The sequence below is a fragment of the Anguilla rostrata genome, chromosome 5, assembly GCF_018555375.3.
Source record: "Anguilla rostrata isolate EN2019 chromosome 5, ASM1855537v3, whole genome shotgun sequence".
Lineage (NCBI taxonomy): Eukaryota > Metazoa > Chordata > Actinopteri > Anguilliformes > Anguillidae > Anguilla > Anguilla rostrata.
The window spans coordinates 4299687-4322105 of NC_057937.1; the positions used below are offsets into that span (position 1 = coordinate 4299687).

A 22419-nucleotide genomic window follows, 5' to 3' on the forward strand; every position below is an offset into this window, starting at 1 on the left:
CTGAATTACAAAGTACTGTTACACTTTTCTCTGTCGTGGTTTGCAATAGAGCTAATTATTCCTTGAAAAAGGAGTTGCTTTTTCCATTGATTAAGGTTTTCAGCCAACAGGTGAAATCTGCAGGGCTGAAAATTTGGACACCTTGTCATGGAAACTAAACCATTTGTGGAAAATTACGAGTTCAAAGCAAAAACTTATTTTTAAAAGGGCAATGGGCCAAAAAATGATAAGGTGCAAAAATCATCATGATTTATAACCTCACCAATTTATGAGGTATATTACATTTATAGGCAGATATATCCAAACTTCGCTTTAATCCATGTTTACCTTCGCTAGCTCCATGGGTAGCAGAGCAAAAATGTACTCCCATAAAAGAAACAAAAATTTGATATGCGATAACTCACCCCTAAGCATTCGAACTTCATAGAGAAGCTGAAAAGTTTTTGCCTGGTCTTGTTGCTAAGGCCGCAAACACTCGCCGGACTGCTGCAAAATGCCGTGAACAGCAAAGGGACAATTTGCGGAACACAACGGCGCGCCCGTTTGAAAGAACAAGCTGCTGTCTAGCAACCGAAGCACTCAATGGCTGCGAATATTCTACAGTGGAGTAGACAGCCTTAAAGAATAAACTTGCGAAGAAATAAATCCTTAATAAAGTAAGTCGCGGATTTACTTTAGCCAAGATTGTTAATCAGAGTCGTGTAAATGTTTTCTTGGACCCATTATCGTCCCGAATCCGCTCCGATGGGAGATAGATATCTATGTTAGCTGCCTAGCCTAACAGCTACGTGTTGATTCAGAACAGCTGATTGGTCTGCCTAGCTACTCTGCCACCTAGCTAGTTCTATGTGCTTTATGCTTGGATTATACATAATTTTCATTAATGTTCAACAGTTTATTTAAAGTCTAGAAGTTATCTGACTGAGCTTGCCTGCTGATGAAATGCATTCGCGTAACTTGCCAGTAATCTGTTTGCTTGCAAACTTGTTAGATAGCGAGTTCTAAAATCAAAACAGTGTCGAGTGTTAGCTACGATTTGACATTTTCCACAATAAGATCTTATCGTCAGTCATATTACAAGCTACCTAATCTACATTGTCACCTTCCTATGGGACGTGTGGGCAGTGGTACATGCAAATCGTGGATTAACCGGTGTTTGGTAACCGCTTGAACTAACGTCAAGTTTACTTATGTGTTTTTTAGCACGACAATATGGCTGCGAAGGACAACCATCGCATTATGCTCTTAGAGGAGGAAGTACGGAACCTGTCAGAGGAGCTGGTTCAATGTCAGGTAAACCTGAAGATGCACCAGAATCCTACATGTTCAGAACCGAAAGCGGGGATGCAGGTGCATGTGAGGTGTATATATCTTGACGTAGACGGAACCTGGCTTTGCGGAGGCTGGGGTTTGGAGGTAACTGACACACGCTGGGGTTTGTTGTCATGGTGAAGTAGCGGACAGGTGCAAGACTTACGGGGGGGGGGTTGAGCTGACTTACACATTTAATAAAAAAGCACGAACACGTTAAAGGCAAACCCCTGGAGCTAATTTGTTGTTTGTCATTACCATCTGGGTGGTTAACTATGTTGCTGTGTCTTAAAAATACAAATACTACACATTATTTCGACATCTAAACTGAGTTTAGGATGTTTGTTTTTCTCAGTGCAGATTAACATTACTGTAAGGTTAAATCTAAGGAAACATCTATCAACGGCACCCTGACACCCAAGTTCAGTCTTCCATACGCGTTAGCTGCCGCCTTTACGACCCTATCGAGGCAGAAGCCCGAGTGTTTTAGCGGCTTTTGCACAGGTGTTTCACAGCTGTGACGCGTAGCTGCAGCTCGCGACGAGCTGTCGTTAGAGATGAATTGGGAGGATAACGATGACTCCACCAGATGGTGCCTGCGCACTGGGAATATGTCACTCACATTTCTGATTGCTACTTTTTGACTGAGGCCGTTGTAAACGGTTTTTTTTTTAAGTTGTCAAGAAAACTCGACAGAAAGGATCAGTTGTTGTGTCTGTTGAACATGGCAGGGAAGTAGTTTTTAGTGTTGTATTGTTGAATCAAAAGGCTATCAATGGTTAACATTTTACTATAGCTGTGGCATCAAGTTGTAAGACTAACTGTTCTTGAGAATTGCTGTATTTATTTTATTCTATTTTGCCAATCTTGGGACCCATCGTGGTAAATATTTTTTCTAACACTTTTTTAATGATAAATTAACTAATTAATTTTAAAAGCGTTCTAATGGTCTGGACCCTCCCCCTTTTTTAGGCAGACAAAGAGTTTGTGTGGTCATTATGGAAGCGTCTGCAGGTTGCCAATCCGGACCTCACGCAGGCAGTGAGTTTGGTGGTAGAGCGGTGAGTACTCATTTTAAAATGTCTTCCAAGGACCTTTCAGCACTGTTGTACTGCCCCAACACTCAAGCAGGAATGTGTGCAGGTCAGGACACCTTTTCTTTTCTTTTTTGCAGCATAATTTTTAACCAGACGACCTTGTAATAATGATTTGACTCTGAACTTAGTAACCTTAAGAGAAAGCATTCTCAAAGATAGAATCACTGACTGCTTCATTTTAACAGTCTGTAATTACAACATAGTCTTTTAAAAATTAGTATTCTATTGTTTTAGTATTCTATCATTTTTAAATTCTGTGAGTTTTTTTACTTATAGTCCCAGTGCCTGCTAGAATATAATGAGTGTTTGTACTGCAAAAAATAATTTCTGTAAAGGCAGAAATAATCAGTGAGGAATAGGGGGGGAAAAATCATCTCATTTTTGTAATTTAGCTGGCCTGCAAAAACCAGAGGATCCAAACCCTGCATAGAGATGGTTTTCGAAATAATTTTTTTTTTCACTGGGTGAATAAAGCTGTCATATTTTTGGCTGCGTGATGTGCTAATTTGCTGTCACTTGCCATACGCTGAGTGATTTTTATTTCTGCATGATGTTAATCCTTTAGATGACAGTGATGATTAGATGAAGAGTGCTCTCAGGGTGAGCGGTTAATGTCGTTTTTTTTCCTCTCTCATTTCTCTTCTTTTAGAGAGAAGCAGAAAGGAGAGGCCAAAGACCGGAAAGTTCTGGAGATTCTTCAAGTCAAAGACTATAAAATACAGGAGCTGGAACAGGTAGGGCTGGTGTTCTCGTATTTTATGGCACATCCTTTCTCTTCTCTGTAAATAAGATCAAATGCCATTTTATTTGTATAGTGCTTTTTTTAAATAGAAAACTGTCACAAAGACACTCTACAGGGTAGCAGAAAAATCAGCAAAAAGATCGCTGTGCTGTTCTTGGCTGATCGCCGTGCTGTTCTGTGGCTGATCGCCGTGCTGTTCTTGGCTGATCGCCATGCTGTTCTGTGGCTGATCGCTGTGCTGTTCTTTGGTCCTTTGCAGAGGGTTACCAGCCAGCAGCAGGAGAACAGCAGCCTGGCCCAGAGAGCACGCTCCGCGGAGGAAGACAGCGCTGCGAAGACGAAGGACGTGGCTGCTCTGCGCCAAAGACTGAAGGAGAAAAGCCAGGAGCTGAAGGTCCGTACTCGCCTCTGTGACCCTGACAGTCAGACCCACCCCTGACCTCCTGCGGGGCTGCTGACTGTGACCTCCAGCACTGCTTCCAGCCTCACAGTCACTTCAAAACAGCTGAGGCTAGCTTCAGGGTAAATGGTTAATACTGGAGACAGAGAGGAGAGACCTCTGATTAGTCCAGGGGTGGGCAGTTCCGTTCCTGCAGGGCTGGTGTGTTTGTAGGGTTTGTGGTCACCAGTTACACTGGACTAATGAGCTAATTAGCTGAATACACTTAGGCTGATTTAAGAGTTTACACACTTACAACGCCTATATCTTCTCGTGTGTGATGGCCCTCCCCCCACCCCCCGTGACTCCGCCCTGTAGGCGTGTCAGGAGCAGAGTAAGCGGAGGGAGGCGGAGCAGCAGGGCGTGGTCGGAGAGCTGGAGGAGGCGAAGGTGGGGCTGGACGATCGCTGCGGTCGCATGCAGAGGGACCTGGAGAAGCTCCTGGAGCAGGCGGTCGAGTGGTCGCAGGAGAAAACCGCCATCCACACCAAAGCCCAGGTGAGGCCGTGTGCACACCTGTACACTCCTTTACCTGTACACACCTGCACAAACCTGTACACACCTGTACCTCTACACACCTGTACACACCTGTACCTGTTCACACCTGCATAAACTTGTACACACCTGTGCCTGTACACACCTGTACCACGCCTCATTTTACACTTACATTCCGGGTATTTAACAGGTACTCTTGGCCAGGAAGTTTACTGAATTATTTCAGTTGCTGATATCATACAACGGCCGTGCCACAGCCAGGAATCGAACCTGCAACCTTTGAGTTACTAGCCCAGTTCATGTATAACACCTCCATTCCTCTGTGTTTCACAAACCATTCCTCTGTTTGAAAATTCTCTTTGTCCATCCACGATATGTGTTTTTTTTCTGCAGATATTTGAAGGTGAGCTGAAGGATGCGAAGCAGCAAATTGAAGACTTGCGTGAGAGGTGCAGCTACCTGACAGCTGAGCTCTCTGCCCGAGAAAAAGAGCTGGAACAAATGGATGACCATGTGACCAGACTCAAGTGAGTAGTGTAGTGCGTGAGTGAGTATTGGGTGCTCCACATGTGTATTTATATACACTTTGTGTATATGAGCTGTGCTGTACGTGTGTGTGTGTGTGTGTGTGTGTGTGCGTGAGAGCGTGCGGCGTGCATGTGTGTCTTTACGCAGTGCTCCCCTGTGTGCGTGCGCAGGCAGGACCAGCAGCAGCTGCAGGCTCTGTACACTCAGAGTGTGGAGCACGCGTCTGACCAGGCGCAGCTCATTAAGCAGCTGGAGGAGCTCAACCTGGACACACAGAGAGTGCTGCGCACGCAGGAGGCAGCGCACTCCGCCGACTCCGTCTCCTATCAGCGGGTAACGTGCCCACCCGAACACATCCCGCTTACCCCAACACATCTAACCCATCCCAACACCTCCATCCCACCCCCAACTCCTCCATCCTGCCCCAACACCTCCATCCTGCTCCAACACCTCCATCCCACCCCCTCAACACCTCCATCCTACCCCACTGCCCGCCCAAACACCTCCATCCCAGATCCGACCAAACACATACCGCTCGCCCCAACACATCCAACCCACCCCGCTGCCTCTACACAGCTCCTGCCTTTCTTCAGTCCTCTCTGCTTCCTTACTTTAGCATTCAGTCCATAATGGATAACAGGAATTTGTGATGCGATGTTATAAATTATGCCCAAGGAAAAGAGCAGTCGTCGCCATGGTATTGACCTTGTCCATTGACCCTTGCATGAATAGCACGCACGCACCCCTGTCTGAATAGTCTAACGGTAGTGAGACAAGTTTAAATATAGTTTAAATATAAAGAATGAAGTAGACAGTGGCAAACTTTGAGGATTTATGTGGATGTTAGCCATGTTAATCTGTGATTTGTATTGGGGTTCTAGGTTCACTTACATTTAATGCTTCGTTACTGTTACTCACGTGACCCAAGTAGATGCACTTCTGTGCTCTTTCACCGTATGTCTCTATGAATGTAATGTAATGCTAAATAAATGGAATGCAATGTAATGCTAATTGAATGTAATGCTATATGGATCCTCCCAGCTCTACAGTGATCTGAATGAGACCTTCCAGGCTCTGAAGGCCAGGAGGCCAGCTTCGCATGGCTACTCTCTGACGACCGCAGCTAGTGTCTGAAGCGGAGATCCTCCACTCTGAGGCCCAGCTGCAGCGCCCCACTCGCCAGGCTCATGCTCCCCTCGCCAGCACTCGACAGCCGGAGAGTGAGCCCAAATACCTGCCCCCCTCCACCGCCCCCCACCACCGCCACCGCGGCCTGCTCCCCCATCCGCCAGAGCAACTACAGACAGCCGGAGGTGAGCCCAAATACCTGCCCCCCGCCACCGCGCCCCCCCCCCCACCGCCACTGTAGCCTGTTCCCCCATCCGCCAGAGTAACTACAGACATTCCACTCGTAGTCCTGGAGGCGGACATGGTGCATGCTTCTCTGTGTGTTCCCCATGCGTGTTCCAGCTGCTACTGCCGTGGGAACCCTGGCGTAACCCCCGCTGGGTAATTGCGCACCGATAAGGGAGCAGACACACACTTCCTCATTACTGCCGCTGTAATGGGCTTCACGAGACGCGCGTTTTCCCCGCTGAGGAGATGATTCACGGTTACGGATCGCGGGTTTGGCGGTACGGCGGCCTGGCTAACGCTGGTTTGCGCTCCAGGAGCGGCTGAGGAGGAGGAGGAGTGTGAGAGGGGAGTGCGTGGAGGATGAAGAGTCGCCGTTAACCCTGAGCGCAACACCCAGCCGGGACACACAGACCAACCTGAGGATATCGCAGGTACTGAACACCCACCCACCTCTCTGCTCACCCACCTGTTCATTCAGCCTGGATTGTGCTGGAGGTCTGTGTAATTGTTGTCTAGAGGAGACACCGCCAGGATGTATAATAACCCCTCCCTCCCTGGGTAACAGTACAGCCAATCACACGCAGAATCCTCAGACGCATCACCAGAGAACTCCTGTCCTCTTCCCCTGCGTGTGTTTAGAGTCACACGGTTTGTTTTACTCCTGAAAGTGCAGGTGTCTAAACATTCCGATCTGAGGTCGTGTCTGTGATCGACCATCTGGTCTGCTCATTCTGAATCCTTTATTCCAATATTACTAAGAAAGAGATTTCCCTGCAGTTACGCAGTTGTCCTATTAAGTATAACCACAGGGCAATTAGACCGTTCTTTTCTCCCTTCCATTGTAGGGAGGCCAGTGTTCCTGCATCTATAACCCTGTAGTCTGCCCTAATGGGACATCGTTATTGTTGAAGAAATAATGTAAATGTAAATGAGCGTGCTCATTAGCGTCTGGCGGGGTAAAGCCAGCTGTGTTGTGCGCAGACTCTGTTCGCCTCTGGGGGTGTTCTGTTTTATTGCCATTCTATGAAACAGAAACAGGTGCGAGCATGCTCAGTGTCTGCCCAGGGCTGAGTTGTTCTGTGTTGTAGGTGTTCAGAGTGAGCATGCTCAGTTCTGCCCAGGCCTGAGTTGTTCTGTGTTGTAGGTGTTCAGAGTGAGCATGCTCAGTTCTGCCCAGGGCTGAGTTGTTCTGTGTTGTAGTTCAGGACTGCTCATTCGAGTGCCTGAGTGTTCTTGTAGTGTCTAGTGCATGTCGTTTGCCCAGGGCTGAGTGTCTGTGTTGAGGTGTCAGATGAGATGCCTCTCAGGCTGTGGCGTGTTTCTCTCCCAGGGTGCATCTGTGCTGCGTTCCCGGTCGCTGTCCCCGGCGAGCGGCAGCGGTGGCAGAAGGGGACCGTTCGGGGGGCTGAAGCGGGCTGAGGCCAGGGTTCGAGACCTGGAAGAGATGCTTCAGTTAAAGGTGAAACCGCACCGGCCAGCGTGTTTACAACTTCCGAGCTGAGGGGTGGGGTTTGTGTTTGATTGACTGATAAACAGAGAGAATGCAGAGTTAAGGGGATGGGTTTGTGTTTTGACAGACGGAGGAGAATGCAGAACTGAAGAAAGCCCATGAGAATCGGCAGGAGAGGCTGCACGTGCTTCAGAACAACTACAAAACTCTCAAAGAGCAGCTAAAGCAGGCTGAGGAATCCCAAAACCTGTACGAGCAGCATCACCTCACACCCAAAACACCTAACCCTTAGCAACAGATCTGCATCCTTTATCACTTAGGAACAGATCCACATGCTTTATGACTTAACAACAGATCCACATTCTTTATGACTTAACAACAGATCCACATTCTTTATGACTTAACAACAGATCCACATTCTTTATCACTTAACAACAGATCCACATTCTTTATCACTTAACAACAGATCCACATGCTTTATGACTTAACAACAGATCCACATGCTTTATGACTTAACAACAGATCCACATCCTTTATCACGAAGGAACAAATCTACATTCTTTATCACTTGGCAACAGGACCTGCATTGGTTTAGGCTTGGAAAGGTCCAGTACTCTGTGTTGTTAGGCCTGTGTACAGTGTGACTACTCGGTTTGGTAGACTTGTATTCACATAACTCTGTTGGGTTAGCTTGGCTACAGGTGCACATACTCGTGTTGGTTAGGCTTGTGTAAAGTGTGCACAGTAACTCTGTGTTGGGTTAGGCTTGTGTACAGTGTGCACAGTAACTCTGTGTTGGGTTAGGCTTGTGTACAGTGTGCACAGTAACTCTGTGTTTGGTTTATAGTCCGAGGGGGAGGAAGCAGCGAGCTGAGGCCTGGGAGCTCCGGCAGGAGGACAGCGACGGCGTCTGGAATGAGCTGGCCTACTTCAAACGGCTCACTAAGAACCTCGCCACTGAGAAGTGAGTGTGTACTTGGCCCATTAAGAACCTCGCCACTGAGAAGTGAGTGTGTACTTGGCCCATTAAGAACCTCGCCACTGAGAAGTGAGTGTGTACTTGGCTCACTAAGAACCTCGCCAGCCTTTGGACCAACACGTACGCTCAGACGAAAAAATTTAACAAAAACCTTAAGCAGCCAAAAAATGCCTTTAAGATGTATTATTTATGAAGCACTGTGAGAAACCGTTGCGGACACCATCCTGGACTTTGACTTAAATGAGTTGTAATAAAGATGTCGGGACTTTTGGGGTTTCATCTTGAAGGTGTTTGCGGTAATGAGTGTCCTTTGTCCTTGGTCCAGTCCTCAGATACGTACGCACTGCAGCGTATGCCTCTGAAAGCCCAGGAGGAATGGCCTCTGTTTCATTATTCACACAACTGTACCGTTAGCCATTAGCATTCGGTGATCTGCAGGCATTTTTAATGAATGAATTAGCACTGCTCGATGAATGGGATTGTTCAGTGCGTTTGCTAATGCTAATGCTAGCGTGGTGCACAGTGCTGTGTAAAGCAGGTTTTTTTGTCCTGGGGGGGGGTGCAGGACTAATCTGGAAGAGGAGGTGGACGTGCTGCGCGTGCAGGCCGCTGTGGACAGGTCCGCGCTGCAGGAGGTGCGCATGAGCCTGCAGCAGGAGCAGCAAGGTGAGGGGAAGGGGGGGCATGGAGGGGAGTGGGGGGGGGCATGGAGGGATGGGGGGCGAAGCATGGAGATGGGGGGGCCGAGGCATGGAGAGAGGGGTGTGGTACGCATGACACGTGTGACATAGCAAAATGGCTGCATGTCCAAGAAAAAAGTGCAGAATTGATCCTGGCAACAAAAAAAAAGAAAAATTCTTCAGGGTGTGGAGTCAAGCAGGGCTTCACATTAAACGCACCAAACTGACTCTGAAGCAAAAAGCCATTGAGCACACATCCCTGCGCCGGTACCTGTGAGTCCCGTCCCTCTCTATCAGGGGGAGCAGGCTGACACAGAGAGAGGAAGGACAGCGCTGAGATGAAAGGCGCTAACACGGGGAGGTTGTGTCTCCGTGCGTTATGGGATAGACGTTAACGCGCGCGCTCGCGTCCGGGCCCAGGGAGACGCAGGCTTCATCTCGAGGTAGCGAATCCCCGGCCGCCCCCCCTTGTGATCGCGGGACCCCTCCCCGGGGTGAGCTTCCGGCACGTTCCGCTGTGCTGGCCCCCGCTGAGCCTCCGATTGGATGTGACGTCTTCGCGAGACGAAAGCAGGGGCTAATTTCACCTAACAAACGCCACCATCGCTGAACGCAGGACAGAACGTCAACCTGCTGAGCGAACTGCGCCTCCCTGCCCTCCAAAGGTCGACTGACCGGGAAAGTTTGGGGCATGAATATTTAACTTCAGCTCTTTCTACACACTGGGTTCCGGATACTGTATGTCCGTTTTAAGAGAGTTGAAGAGTCAGAATGGTTGCTCTTCCTTTTTTTTCTTTTTCATTACCATAGTGCAAGAACGTAGCCAGTCCTGTTTACCTGCGTTCTATGTACCTGTGTTTTGTGTGAGGCTGCAGAATACTTTATTGGCTACACAAATTTAAAAAATGTATTTTACCATCTTTACAGGCTTTTTTCTGATGCTCTTATCCAGAGCGACTTACACAACTTTCTTACATAGCATAACAACGCTGTTATTTTGTGCATCACATTCATTTCTGGCATATGCAGATATGCGCAGATACATACCGCTGATGACGAGCATTTTTTGCCTTTTGTGGATTAAGACAATGACATTATTTTTTTAAATGGATGAACAAACGCAAACGCAGCCGCGTGATAGGCTGGTTCGGCCTCTCCCCCACACGCTCCCCGTTCAGCGCTGCGCGGCTCCGTTAGCGTAGCGCTTCCGTTAGCGGAGCTGGCAGTTAGCAGCCATTATCGCGGCCCGAGCCCTGCGCTGCGTTTCCGGGAAGCGTGGGCGCAGGGACGGACAGGTAAAGTGGAGAAGCTCGTTAGCGCTAATTAAGCCTTTTGAGGCGGTGACAGGCGTGCGCTTTGTTCCCCCGCGAGACAGAGCTGCTGCTGAGGGAGGCCGAGGGCGCCGGGGTCACCTGCTGCAGCACCCCCAAAACGCCGTCCGCCACGGAGACTGAGAACACTGCACAGCAGGTACCGTACAGCTATACACATACACACACACACACACACACCTGCACACACACACACACACACACCTGCACACACACCTCTACCAACCTATACACACACACACACGCACACCTGCACACACACACCTGCTGCAGCACCCCCAAAACGCCGTCCGCCGCGGAGACTGAGAACACTGCACAGCAGGTACCGTACACCTATACACACACACACACATACCACACACACACACACACTACACCCAAACCACAACACCACACAGACCGTACATACACACACACACACTAAAACTCACACACACACACACACACTCACACCTGCACACACACACACACACATACACCTCTACCAACCTATACACACACACACACACACACACCTGCACACACGCACACACACATGCACGCACACACACATGAATGCATCTACCTCTACACACATAAACACACAGGCACACACACCTACCTATACACTCACTTGCGCCACTATACCATACTACACTACACTGTACTCAGAGTAGTACTCAGTAGGAGATGCAGTAATGCTCAGGTTGTTTAGAGCTGCATATCAGTCCAGGTCCTCAGATAAGTGGCTTAATGGGCGTAATATCAGAGAACAGGAGAAATTTAGATCAGACACAGAAGTGCATGTATGCACGGGACCCAGGCGAATGGGATTGTTTGGGGCTGATTTCCCGCAGATGATGCCCGTGACCGTGTGCCAATAACTGCCATATGGACCCCTAATGGGGCCTGTCATTGGCGGCATTAGTGAGTGACAGGCGGTGTGTTAAACGTAATGTGCAGCGGAGGATAGGCTGAGCCTGATTCGTCCTGGGGAAAGGCGGTAATTGAGGAGATTTTTTCGCCTGACTCTGTGCGGATGTCGTACTCCTCAGGGCGGCCTCTCATCAGCCAGACAGAGAGGGTGATTGTGTTTGAAATGGATCAGACCCGCGAGAGGGACAGACTCAGCCCAGGAGCTCGCCGTCTTTTAGTTATGCACTCATCTGTGACTGACTGCGCTGAGATCTAACACACACCTTTAATCCTCTCTGCAAAGGTCTATCACACTCTGCAAAGGTCTATCACTCAGCCCAACTGTACATCTCTAATCCACTCCACAAAGATCTATCACACTCCGCAAAGATCTTCTGTATGTGTGCCGTTCCTTGTGTTTTTGTGATCGGGGCTCCCCTGTAGAGGGAACCTGGATTTAAATGGCAGGCTTTGCTCTGTCCTGGTCCTGTGTGGCCCTCTCAGGTTGAGCAGCTGCAGAAGAAGGCGTGGTCCCTGGAGAAGGAGGTGGAGCTCCTGAAGCAGGCCAATCAGGACCTGTCCGAGGCCAGAGAGAGGCTGCAGAAGAGGGCATGGTCTCTGGAGCAGGAGGCGGAGAGCCTCCGGGCGGCCAATCAGGAGCTGTCTGAGGCCCGGGAGCAGCTGCAGACGTCCGTGCTGCGGCTGCGCAGTCAGGCGGCCGCGCGGCAGCAGGCGGACCGGGCGTGGCACCAGGGCGTGGCGCAGGAGCTGGAGGAGGAGCTGGGGGCGTGCCGGAGGCAGCTGGCCCAGGCCAGGAGGGAGGGGGCCCAGGCCAGACTCCGCCTGGAGAGGGCCCGGCAGGAGCTGGGGCTGCTCCGGGCCGCGCGGGACTACAGCCGCACCCGCTCCCGAAAACACCACCGAAATGCCGCCGCCCCCGCCGCCTCGACCAGGGGGTCACTGCGGCAACGCCTTTCCTGCTACAGGACCAGGACACGCCCGTCACACCCCAGGGCCAATAAGGACGACTGGGAGGACGTCAGCGCCGAAAGGTGACTTACCTGTACTGCTCATTAATACAGATACAGGCGACTTACCTGTGCTGCTCATTAATACAGATACAGGTGACTTACCTGTGCTGCTCATTAATACAGATACAGGTGACTTACCTGTGCTGCTCATTAATACAGATACAGGCGACTTACCTGTGCTGCTCATTAATACAGATACAGGCGACTTACCTGTGCTGCTCATTAATACAGATACAGGCGACTTACCGGTAAGCGTAGCAGAATTAGCCTGCGCGGGAGCAGAACTAGCCTGTGCAGACACAGAGCTTGGCTGCGCTTGAATATCTTCCACTGCGCTCTCGCTGGGCTGGAATTGGCGGTTCTGGCGGGTTGATGTGCTTTGCCGGCGCTTCCAGTATGGGCTCCTGACAGCTGTGGGGATCCCAGCCAGACCTGCTCGGGTAGCCCCGCCTCTGAGGAGCCTGTCAATCTTGAGCCAGGTCCCGCCTCCTGCCTCCTCTCAGCTCAGCAGCTGTGTTACATTCTTTAAATTTAGCTGCATCCGTTGTTTCATCACTGTTTCATGCAAAGCCAGTGAACCTTATTGTTCACTGAATGGTGTTTAGAAAGCGGTGTGGTCTGTGGTATTGTCCAGTGAGCGAGTTTTACACTTGGGCCTTTTAATCACTGCGGTTCCTTTATGCTCCAAAAATTGGGATTCCAGCCACAAAATTCCACTGCGATTCCGGAGCCAGAAATGGGAAGCAGTTGTGATAATGGCGTAGTTACTCCCTTTTGTACGTCAGTCATTTGATTGTTAGATTGATTCATAATTTGCAGCAGTGGTTTTCTTTTGTGTGTGCTCGTGCGTGTCTGATCGTGACTGCGAATGAATCTCGCCAGTGCTGTCCTGTCATTCTTGACAGCCATTGTTCTCAGGAACTGCATTTAGGCCCTCACTGCAAGAGATTTTTTTAATTTATTTTTTTTTTAATTTCATTTATTATCAGCAGTGTATTTATTCATTTAGAGCCGGCCCTAGGGTTTCAGTGGCCCTAAACGAGAATGATTGTGTGGCCCCAAAGTGCTCCAACATGAATCATGACCAACACTTAAACTTGAATTGTGAGGCTTGAGGATGGTTGTGCCCATAAACGACTGTGTAGAGTGTTTATGCCCCTGTACGTATTCATGCTGTATAAATGTGCTGTAATGGGTATGTGAGTGAATGTTGTTGTTCTCTCTCCAGTGACAGTGGAGAGGAGTACACCGACAGCCTGAACACCTCACTTCCTGCCCGGCCACAGGTCAGCACAGCCCCCTCCTTGCGTGTGTGTGTGTGTGTGTAAAGCCGCAGTGTGGCGCAGATCAAACTCCCGCTGATCGAACCCTAACGTGGGCCGGTATGAACGAGCGGCATGTTCCTGTTTGATGTGAGTACAAACGGTGCAGCGGTGCGCCCAGGGGGAACAGCGTTCAGGACGCGGTGTTGAGTTACGCTACGCTGTTATCTGCTGCAGTCACCGTGCGATCGCCGCCGTGGGGACTCCTCGGCTTCCCAGCATGCCCTGCAGACGGGCGATATCAGAGACGCGCGAGCGGAGGCCGTCGGACACGCCCAGCCTGGTGAGTCATCCTATCAGAGTGCACTAATGATGTCACACATTTAACTCCCTTGTACTGACGGCTTCACTGGGGTTCCTTGAAAAGCAAAGGTTTCCGAAGGTTTTTTTTACTAGGACCCACCCCTTATTTAATATGTAGTTAGGCATAGTATTAAATTATGTCCGGAGGTTGTTTTAACAAGTGGCCGAACAAATGTCCACTTTAAATGGTACAGTGCATTTAGTAGTCGTCTGTGATTCGGTGTGTGTGTCTCAGGCTGCGTGCAGGTGCAGCAGTAAGGTGTGTGTGTGTGTCTCAGGCTGCGTGCAGGTGCAGCAGTAAGGTGTGTGTGTGTGTCTCAGGCTGCGTGCAGGTGCAGCAGTAAGGTGTGTGTGTGTGTGTGTGTCTCAGGCTGCGTGCAGGTGCAGCAGTAAGGTGTGTGTGTGTGTGTGTGTGTGTGTGTGTGTCTCAGGCTGCGTGCAGGTGCCGCGAGGTTGGCGGGCGTACCGGAGGAGAGGTGCGTTCTCCCGGGCCCTGCAGCAGAGGATCGGCGCTCTGCAGCAGCAGGTCACCGTCCTGCAGGCCGCCAAGAAGACCGCGCAGAGTGCCGTCCAGGAGCTGCGGCTCGCGCAGGACAAGATGGCGTCGCAGCTGAGCGCGCTCACGCAGAAGCTGAACGCCAGCAAGCAGCTCTCACAGGTACCAGCCCTCCAATCGCACGCTCTCAGCCCTGAACCGTCCAATTGGGTAATTCCCTGGCACTGGGCCCTCCAATCACCAAACCTGGCTAACGGCATTACCACACCAGCAAGTGCACTTGCAGCATCACTAAAGTGCTACTAAAGAGCTTTTAATACACTGCACTATAGAGCTTTAACACACTGCAGTACTATACAGCTTTAACACACTGTGAAGGGCTCTTCAGTAAGGCTGTGAACCTGCGCTTCCTCCCCAGAAGCTCAGTACACAGCAGGTTTGTGACTTCTGTTTAAAAGGGTTTAAAATGTGATGACAGAATGAGGGAAGGGGAGGGGAACAGAGGGGATCGGAGGGGAGAGGAGAGGCGCAGTCTGTGCATCTGAGCTGCGCAGGTGGCTTACAGAGCAAACAGCCAGTGCGCCGTGTCCCGCCTGGGGGTCCCCCCAGGGGCCCCAGGAGCTGCGCTCCGCTGGTACAGACCGGCCCCCGGCCCCTGGCATCGCCGCCACCGCGCCATTTACCCAGGGATCAGCCAAATGTCAGTGTGACCCCGCTGCCACCGCGGCGGCCTGTGTGTATTTACCCATCGCTCGGCGCTCTGTTTGTCCAGCCCGCCGTCCGGGTTTCTGCAGCTGGGGATGCACACGCACAACGAGAAAAAATAACTGAAATGCCTTTTTATTTACGGCCTGCATTTACCCCCCCCCCCCCCCGCTTTTAGGCCTTCCTCACCAGGCGTGCGTTCCATGCTTATGAAAAATGCCCGAATTCAGTGACGCTGCATTTAAGAGTTTTAAGAGACCAGTGCAGCTAGTGGCCTTGTGCCTTGTTTAGCGTACGGTACAGGAAGACCCCCTGACCCCTGACCCCTTTCAGCGGAGACCCCCTGAGTTCGGCCGAATCCGCCGCGATGTGCCGTTGCTCTGAATCCCGGTGGCTCCGGCGGCTGCCCCAGGTACCGCGGCGCGTGTGGCGTTTACGCTCGGTAACGTCTCTGAAGTCTTAACGAGGAGTGAGATCAGTCAGCGTAATTATTTAATTAATGAAATCACAGCCAGTTAGCTGGGAACTGCAGTGCAGTGAAGACGTCCCCCTCTGATTTAGGCTCCGCCCCTCAGGGGTCTCTGCTTTGTAACAGAGGCTTAAAGCTGTGAAGGGTCCCCCCCACCCCCCTTTATATATGTAAATGCATTCAGAATCGGGCTAGACATCAAACATTTCTATTCAAATTGTCTTATTATATAATCATAATTTTCTTTATCATTACTTCTTTATAATGATAATTATTAGAATCTCTTGTTATTAGAATGTGTTAAAAGTTAACCCACGTTAATGCACACAGTGGGTCCTGGGATTGATGTACTGGAAAAAGCAGAAATCTAAAGCATTGGAACACCGCTCAGTACTGTTATACTTGTGAAGGGAGGGTTTGCAAAGTACTGAAAATATGAGTGTCAAATTGACACCTCAACAAATCTTTCTCTGAGCGATTGCATTAGTATAAATAATATAATGCTCTAATTAATTTTGTGCATACAATATAGCTCATTACCTGTATTATTTATTTTATACCGCCTTTTTTGCTTATCTTTGTCAAGGGTGTGTAGAATTTTGGCGCACTGTACAGGTAGGTCTTATTCATGTATAAAATCAATCATGGCTATTGATTGATTATGAGGACGGAGAAGCTTCTGAAATAACTGCAAGATCCCAGGCTGTTCAGATGGTGTCTCAGTACGCTCTATACATAAGCATATGTGTCTCTCTTGCTCTCTCTCTCCCTCTTTCTTGTAATCTCTTTGTCTTTCTCACTGTTTTGTCTCTCTCTCTCCCTCCGTGGAGTTCACTGTTCATAATAAAAATGTTTCTACCCATCAGTACTATTTCTCACTGTCTCTCTCTTTATCTCTTTCGCTCTTTCTCTCTCTGTCTCTCTCTCTCCCTTCCATGGAGTTCACTGTTCATAATAAAAATGTTTGAGCTCTTTGTTAAGTGAAAAAGAGCGCCTCGAGTTCTTTCGAATTGACGCAGTAATTATTCAATCTCAACTGACCTTTCCATTGCAGTCTACCTTTACTGAGGAATTAGTCTTTGTTCCTCTTTGTGACAGATGTGCTTAAAAAAAAACAGCAGCGATTATGAGATCCCGCCATTTTTTTATTAATGGGGTGAAGAGGAGGACATTAATGGGTGAAAGGAAAGCTCACTGGCTCTACTGTTGGGCGTTCACTTCTGTTAGTTCACATTCACTTGCACAGACAGACCCCCCCGAGCTGTGGTGCCAGGGGGTGTTAGATGGCTGTAACGTTGTGCATTTGATTTGTTTTTCAAATTCTGCAGAAAACCTTGCAAAACTTTTCCTAGGCCCCAGCGAGATTTGAACTCGCGACCCCTGGTTTACAAGACCAGTGCTCTAACCCCTGAGCTATGGAGCCACACCTGTCTTTTTGTCTTTTTTTGAGTGCTGTTATCTGGTAACCATGGGAAGTTACGTGTGAGTGTTTCTTTAAACAGAAGCTGACCTCTGACCTCGCTACCTCGGAGCACCAGAGAAGCGAGCTGGAGCATGAGCTGGAGGAGCTGAAACGGAGGTCCCCCCGTACCCCCACCCAGGTCCCCGAACCCCAAAGCACGGCCGAGGCGGAGCTCAAGGGCCTGCAGGCTAAACTGAAGGTCAGAGACGCGGCCGAACGCTGTCCTCCAGAGTGCCTCCCGCTGCCTGTTCTTCTGCTGTTTCATCAGTAGAAAGCACAGTGCAGTGCTGCCCCCTACTGTACTGGAGTGTAGGGCTTTTTTTCCTGCTATTTTCTACAGGTTTGGGCCATTGGTGCTTTGGTCTGATCGATGCAGGTCACATTGCTTTAATTACATCCGCTCCACAGTTGAGTCCAGCCTGGTGCGATTAGCACTGATCTTCTGTCAAAATCGCAGGGAATCTTGACCAAAGAGACCAATGTTTCAGAGTTAAAACCGTTTCTAAAATGGATTTGTGAGGGTTAGAATTACCTAGCAGTGAGTATTTGCGCTGCAGTGCTGGAACAGATCCTGTTTCACATCCACATATGGATTTATAAATATGACACCTTTATAATGTCACATTCCCACTCACTCCCCCATAAGCACACACGTCAACAGCTGAACTAAGTCCCTGTATATTAATACTCTCACCATTGTGCGTATTTCCCAGAATGCATGTAATGAGGTAACGAAGCACACGCTGGCCACTAAAAGCCTGAAGACTGAGCTTCAGGCCAAGGAGGAGCAGGTGAAAGAGCTGCAGGAAAAGTAAGTCCTTTTATCTGCAATGTGTGAGTCCTGGCATTTAGCAGACTTTCTAAAAATATTGCAAAGTATTCAATTATACAGCTGTATGCTGTTTCAATTCAGGTTAAGTACCTTGCTTAAGCAGTCCCATGGCAGTGTCCTACCTAGGAATGGAACCTGCAGCTTTAGGGTCACCAGCTCGGTTCCCTACGCATTATATTTGCTTGATTTTTTTTCCCCCCCACATGTTGCAGAAAGTCATGCAAAATGTCGCGTAGGCCCCAGCGAGATTTGAACTCGCGACCCCTGGTTTACAAGACCAGTGCTCTAACCCCTGAGCTATGGAGCCACACCTGTCTTTGTTGTTGGCTCGTAATGTTTGATGGCTGAGGGCGGCGAACGTACGTTAGATTCTTGTGTGTGCGCTGTTATTTGCTGTGTGTGAGTAGTGTTAACCTACTTAAGGGTAAAGCCACACCTCCTCAGACGAGATCAACTGTCATTGTGCTCACATTCCAACATCGGCGGCTTGTGGGCGTTTTCCGCTTTTAAGACACCGTTCCTTAAATGTATATTGAATGTGTATATTGGAAATCCCCACACAGGTATAATTAACAAAACTTCCTTAGCAGAACTATGTGGAATGGGGAAATAAAGTTTGAAAGTGGAGACACTACACGTTGGATCTTTAATCTGATTCGATAATCGCTTCTTGTCGGAAGATGTGTGTCTTTAACCTTCGGTTACGGGCTCTTCCCTACCCTACCCATTATACTAGTATTCATAGATTTTTTTTCCCCCACATCCTGGAGAATGTCATGCAAAACTTCTCCTAGGCCCCAGCGAGATTTGAACTCGCGACCCCTGGTTTACAAGACCAGTGCTCTAACCCCTGAGCTATGGAGCCACACCTGTTGTGAGTGACTAACATTAGATGCCTTAAGGCTGCAGCCGTGTACATGTATTGAGTAGTGTTATCTGCTGTGTGTGAGTAATGTTATCTGCGTGGAGTGTGTCTTTGGTGGATATTTTAACGGGTTCTTTCCTCTCAGGGTTTCCCACATGGAGCGTGACATCACCATGAAGAGGCAGCTGGCTGAAGATTTAAGAAGTAAAATGAAGACCTTCCAGGACAACGACAAGAGCCTGAAATCACTCATTGAGGACCTGGAGAGAAAAGTATGAGAAATCCACATTAGTACATGGATACGTATCCTAGCAGATTTGTTGTAACCATAGTAACATATTACTGTAGCTTATGTCTCGGTGGGGACGGCCAGGTAAACCCCCCCCATGATGACTCGTACCCGTGCTCACTCAGGTGAAGATTTTGTCCGAGGAGGCGGCGAACAGGAAGGCCTTCATCGACTCGCTGAAGAGGAGGCTGAGCGTGACGAGCAAAGAGAGGAGCGAGTACGAGCTGAGCAGCCAGAAGCTGAGGAAGCTGCTGGACAAGAAGGTGAAGCCTCACTATCACCCAGACGGTGGCACGAGGGATGACGTCACCTCTACTGTGATGTCATATGAGAGTTTCCATTCTAACCAATCAGTGTCAAAAGTGGGACATAGAGGAGTCTGCTGCGGCGTTTCTGCCATGCGCTGTGTGTCTGACGCGTCTCTCTAATGCGACGCAGGACCAGAAGGCGCAGGCGCTGCATGCGCGGGTGCTGCAGTGTGAGGAGGCGATGGCAGAGCTGGAGCGCACGGCGTCGCAGCAGATGCACGGCCTGGCGCAGCAGAGCTCGCAGTCCCTGGACGCGCTGCAGAGGAAGCTGGCCGTCGCCAACGCGCAGCTGGAGCACTTCCACGCCTTCGTCCAGGTACAGCCGCTAACGAGCTCTGTCACACCTTAGCCCAGGTACAGCCGTGCTAACCGCTAAAGAGCTCTATCACCTTAGCCCAGGTACAGCCGTGCTAACCGCTAAAGAGCTGTTTGATAGCAGATTGATAGCAGGGCGTATTGTTGAAAATAAAGCGAGGTTATTTTTAAGATGAAAGCTGCGAGTGTTTTAACCACAAGGTGTCACTGTGGTGATGCAGTGGAGTGTTTTAATGACACGGTGTCGCTGTTTCTGCAGGCGCTGGCCGGCGAGCTTCACTCGGACATGCAGGAGGTCAGAGGTCAGCTGCGGAAGCACAGGCGGCGGAAGCATCCGGAGAGCAGCCGCCAGTCCAAGGAGTCCCTCATGAGAGCGCAGTGCCTGGCGGCCTCCATCCTCAACGTGTCCCACACCGACCTGCAGGACATCCTGGACCCCGAGCAGGTCAGGTGGCGTCCGCAGAAGACCCAAGGAGATCCTCGGGTCGAGGTGTGGAGACCCCTGGCCCGTGTGACCCTGTGTTTTTAAAGAGGTGCTCTGCTGTTTTATCCCCAGAATACTGAAGAAGCGGAAATAGAGAGGAGGAAGGAACACGACTGGCTGGACCAAGTGATGAAGCTTCTGCAACAGCAGGTATAAATGACCTCATACACCTAAAAATGATAACATACACTTTGATTGGCTCAGCAATTCCCTCCCTGTGAAAACCTGGCCGGTAGGTGTTATTCTGTAAAGGACATGCGTACCAGGTGTCCAGGCCATGAAAGTGATTAATTAAACGGCTTCTTTTCAGATCCCGTCTGTCTCTCTGTTGATGGAGGCCATGCGAGCCAAGCTGAGAGAGAGGACGGTGCTAACTGAGGAGCTGGCTTCCCTCAGAACACAGGCCCGAAACACGCCTGACTCTGGCCCTCTCTGACACGCCAGAAAAGCGCCAACTACATGCCTAACCCCGGCCTTCTCTGACACGCTAGCAACTGACCAGAAACACGCCTGACTCTGGCCCTCTCTGACACGCCAGAAACACGCCAACTACACGCCTGACCCCCGGCCTTCTCTGACACGCTAGCAACACGCCAGAAACACGCCTGACCTCGACGTTCTCTGACACACCAGCAACACGCCACGCGGTGTGAATTGTTGCAGTCTTTGGTGATGTCATAGCATTACCACTGGCACAGCCTGCTCAGATGTCCTTGGATGTCTTAGAAGTAAAAACCCTGAATGACTTTTTATTGTCAGCTGACACAAAGGAACAGTGCTCTGCAAAGATGAGCTGATCATGCTTTCTGTGTCGGCAGCTGTCTGTTAATCGTTTTATATAGAAATGAATGTGTTTTGAGTGTGAATTTGTTTTTTAATAAAATAGACGGTTTGGTTTGCTTATAGTTTGATGCCAGTACTTGGAATACTTGATCTGAACTCTCTGCCATTCAGAAAAGTCGAGGGGTCAGCAAGTAAAAAATCCTGCCGTGTGTTTCTTCCCACCCATGAACTCAACCAGCTGATTTCACTAATTAGTTCTACCTCCTGGCTGAAGAATTGTGCTAATTAGCAACTTCAGGTGATTGAAACAAAATACCGGGGGGATTTTCTACCTCTGCTGTGATTTTCTTCAGTAAAATGTAAGTCCAGAATAAACTGCAATGCTTACACACAGTAAAAATGAACAGCTAAACAGAATCACACTTATTTAAAAATCAGTTAAGCAATGTAGTCATTTTGAAATGGGTTGTCAAGACATCTGATCGTCAATGAAGCAATTTAGTTCCAGCTGAGAAGGCATCGCCATGACGTGATTGAAGCAGTGAAGTTCCATTGACGAAGGTATGACTAAGTGGCTAATTAGCACTTAGTCATATGTATTAAAATAGGGTGCCTTTACAGCCACAGGATATGTAACAAGCTGGCCAGCTAGCTCACAGCGCTAATTTGCTACTACTGCTGCTGTTAGTGACTCATTGACATGCCAGTTCATCATAGCTAGAGCTAGCATTCTTATGCTAATACAGTTTACATTGTTAAGCAGCCAGACTACTGGCTCCTGGTCAGCCGATAGAGTGGGTGTTCTACAGTGAGATGGTGGACTCTGTTCCCACTAAAAACATCCCTCCCTGGTTGGTGGACAACAGTTTTAAGACTGAGAGACATTCTTCATCAGGGTTTGCAATGTTGCCATCATTTTTAAGCTCATATTGTAGATGAGGTGTCCCACATTGGGAGTGGTCTGCCTCAGACTTCACTACAACTTCACTAGAGATCCTGGCAATCAAAAAAAAAAAAAAACATTACTCATATAGAGTAACTTTCTTTAAATTGTAGTGCTGCCAAATTATAGACATAGTGTACATATGCATAATCCCAATGCTGGGTGGTGCATTCACTGGTAAAAATACTCTAACTCTAACATTACTAAGAAAGAGTGCACCTGGACACCATTTCAACGTCTGAGCCATCGTTCCTCACTGGGCTTGAAGCCATAGTTACTCAACTACCATCTTTTATAGTTCAGAACAGAAGCGTCAGTCTTTGAGGATGTTTATAGTGTTAAAGTACCGTATGTATATACATTAGATAATGCAGACTATGAGTTTTTGTGCCATCATCAAAGCATTAATGTCCTCGAGTGTGTCCATGGCTTTGACTGTACCCCCGATCTTGTTTTATTGAAGTCCTCTTCTTCTTCTTCTTTACATTCTTTTCTTTTTCCCTTTTTTCT

General features: G+C 49.1%; 1 protein-coding gene and 3 non-coding genes across 4 annotated transcripts; 1 reads left to right on the forward strand and 3 right to left on the reverse strand.

The window, feature by feature from the left end:
* The first annotated feature begins 466 nt into the window (after positions 1–466).
* On the forward strand, positions 467–21088 carry cntln (centlein, centrosomal protein). The gene is made up of 28 exons (XM_064337903.1): positions 467–656; positions 1204–1293; positions 2284–2372; positions 3058–3142; positions 3410–3544; positions 3908–4087; positions 4478–4611; positions 4783–4945; positions 5654–5700; positions 5796–5925; positions 6283–6399; positions 7299–7427; positions 7546–7667; positions 8266–8382; positions 8963–9063; positions 10453–10547; positions 11807–12354; positions 13562–13619; positions 13833–13938; positions 14390–14616; positions 17131–17289; positions 17804–17901; positions 18933–19059; positions 19202–19339; positions 19515–19700; positions 19959–20144; positions 20256–20333; positions 20494–21088. Exons 2-28 carry the CDS (start codon positions 1213–1215, stop codon positions 20617–20619), a joined length of 3762 nt encoding a protein of 1253 aa, XP_064193973.1. The 5' UTR covers positions 467–656; positions 1204–1212; the 3' UTR covers positions 20620–21088.
* trnat-ugu (transfer RNA threonine (anticodon UGU)) lies at positions 16979–17051 on the reverse strand. The gene has a single exon. It is a non-coding gene; the product is annotated as a tRNA-Thr (tRNA).
* Positions 18157–18229, reverse strand: trnat-ugu (transfer RNA threonine (anticodon UGU)). The gene has a single exon. It is a non-coding gene; the product is annotated as a tRNA-Thr (tRNA).
* On the reverse strand, positions 18715–18787 carry trnat-ugu (transfer RNA threonine (anticodon UGU)). The gene has a single exon. It is a non-coding gene; the product is annotated as a tRNA-Thr (tRNA).
* Positions 21089–22419: the final 1331 nt, after the last annotated feature.

Bases quoted from the DNA above. Each gene is read 5' to 3' on its own strand.
- cntln (XM_064337903.1), top strand. From the start codon at position 1,213: ATGGCTGCGAAGGACAACCATCGCATTATGCTCTTAGAGGAGGAAGTA. The intron at 3,143-3,409 runs GTAGGGCTGGTG...GGTCCTTTGCAG, and splicing joins AAATACAGGAGCTGGAACAG to AGGGTTACCAGCCAGCAGCA. The intron at 17,290-17,803 runs GTCAGAGACGCG...CGTATTTCCCAG, and splicing joins GCCTGCAGGCTAAACTGAAG to AATGCATGTAATGAGGTAAC.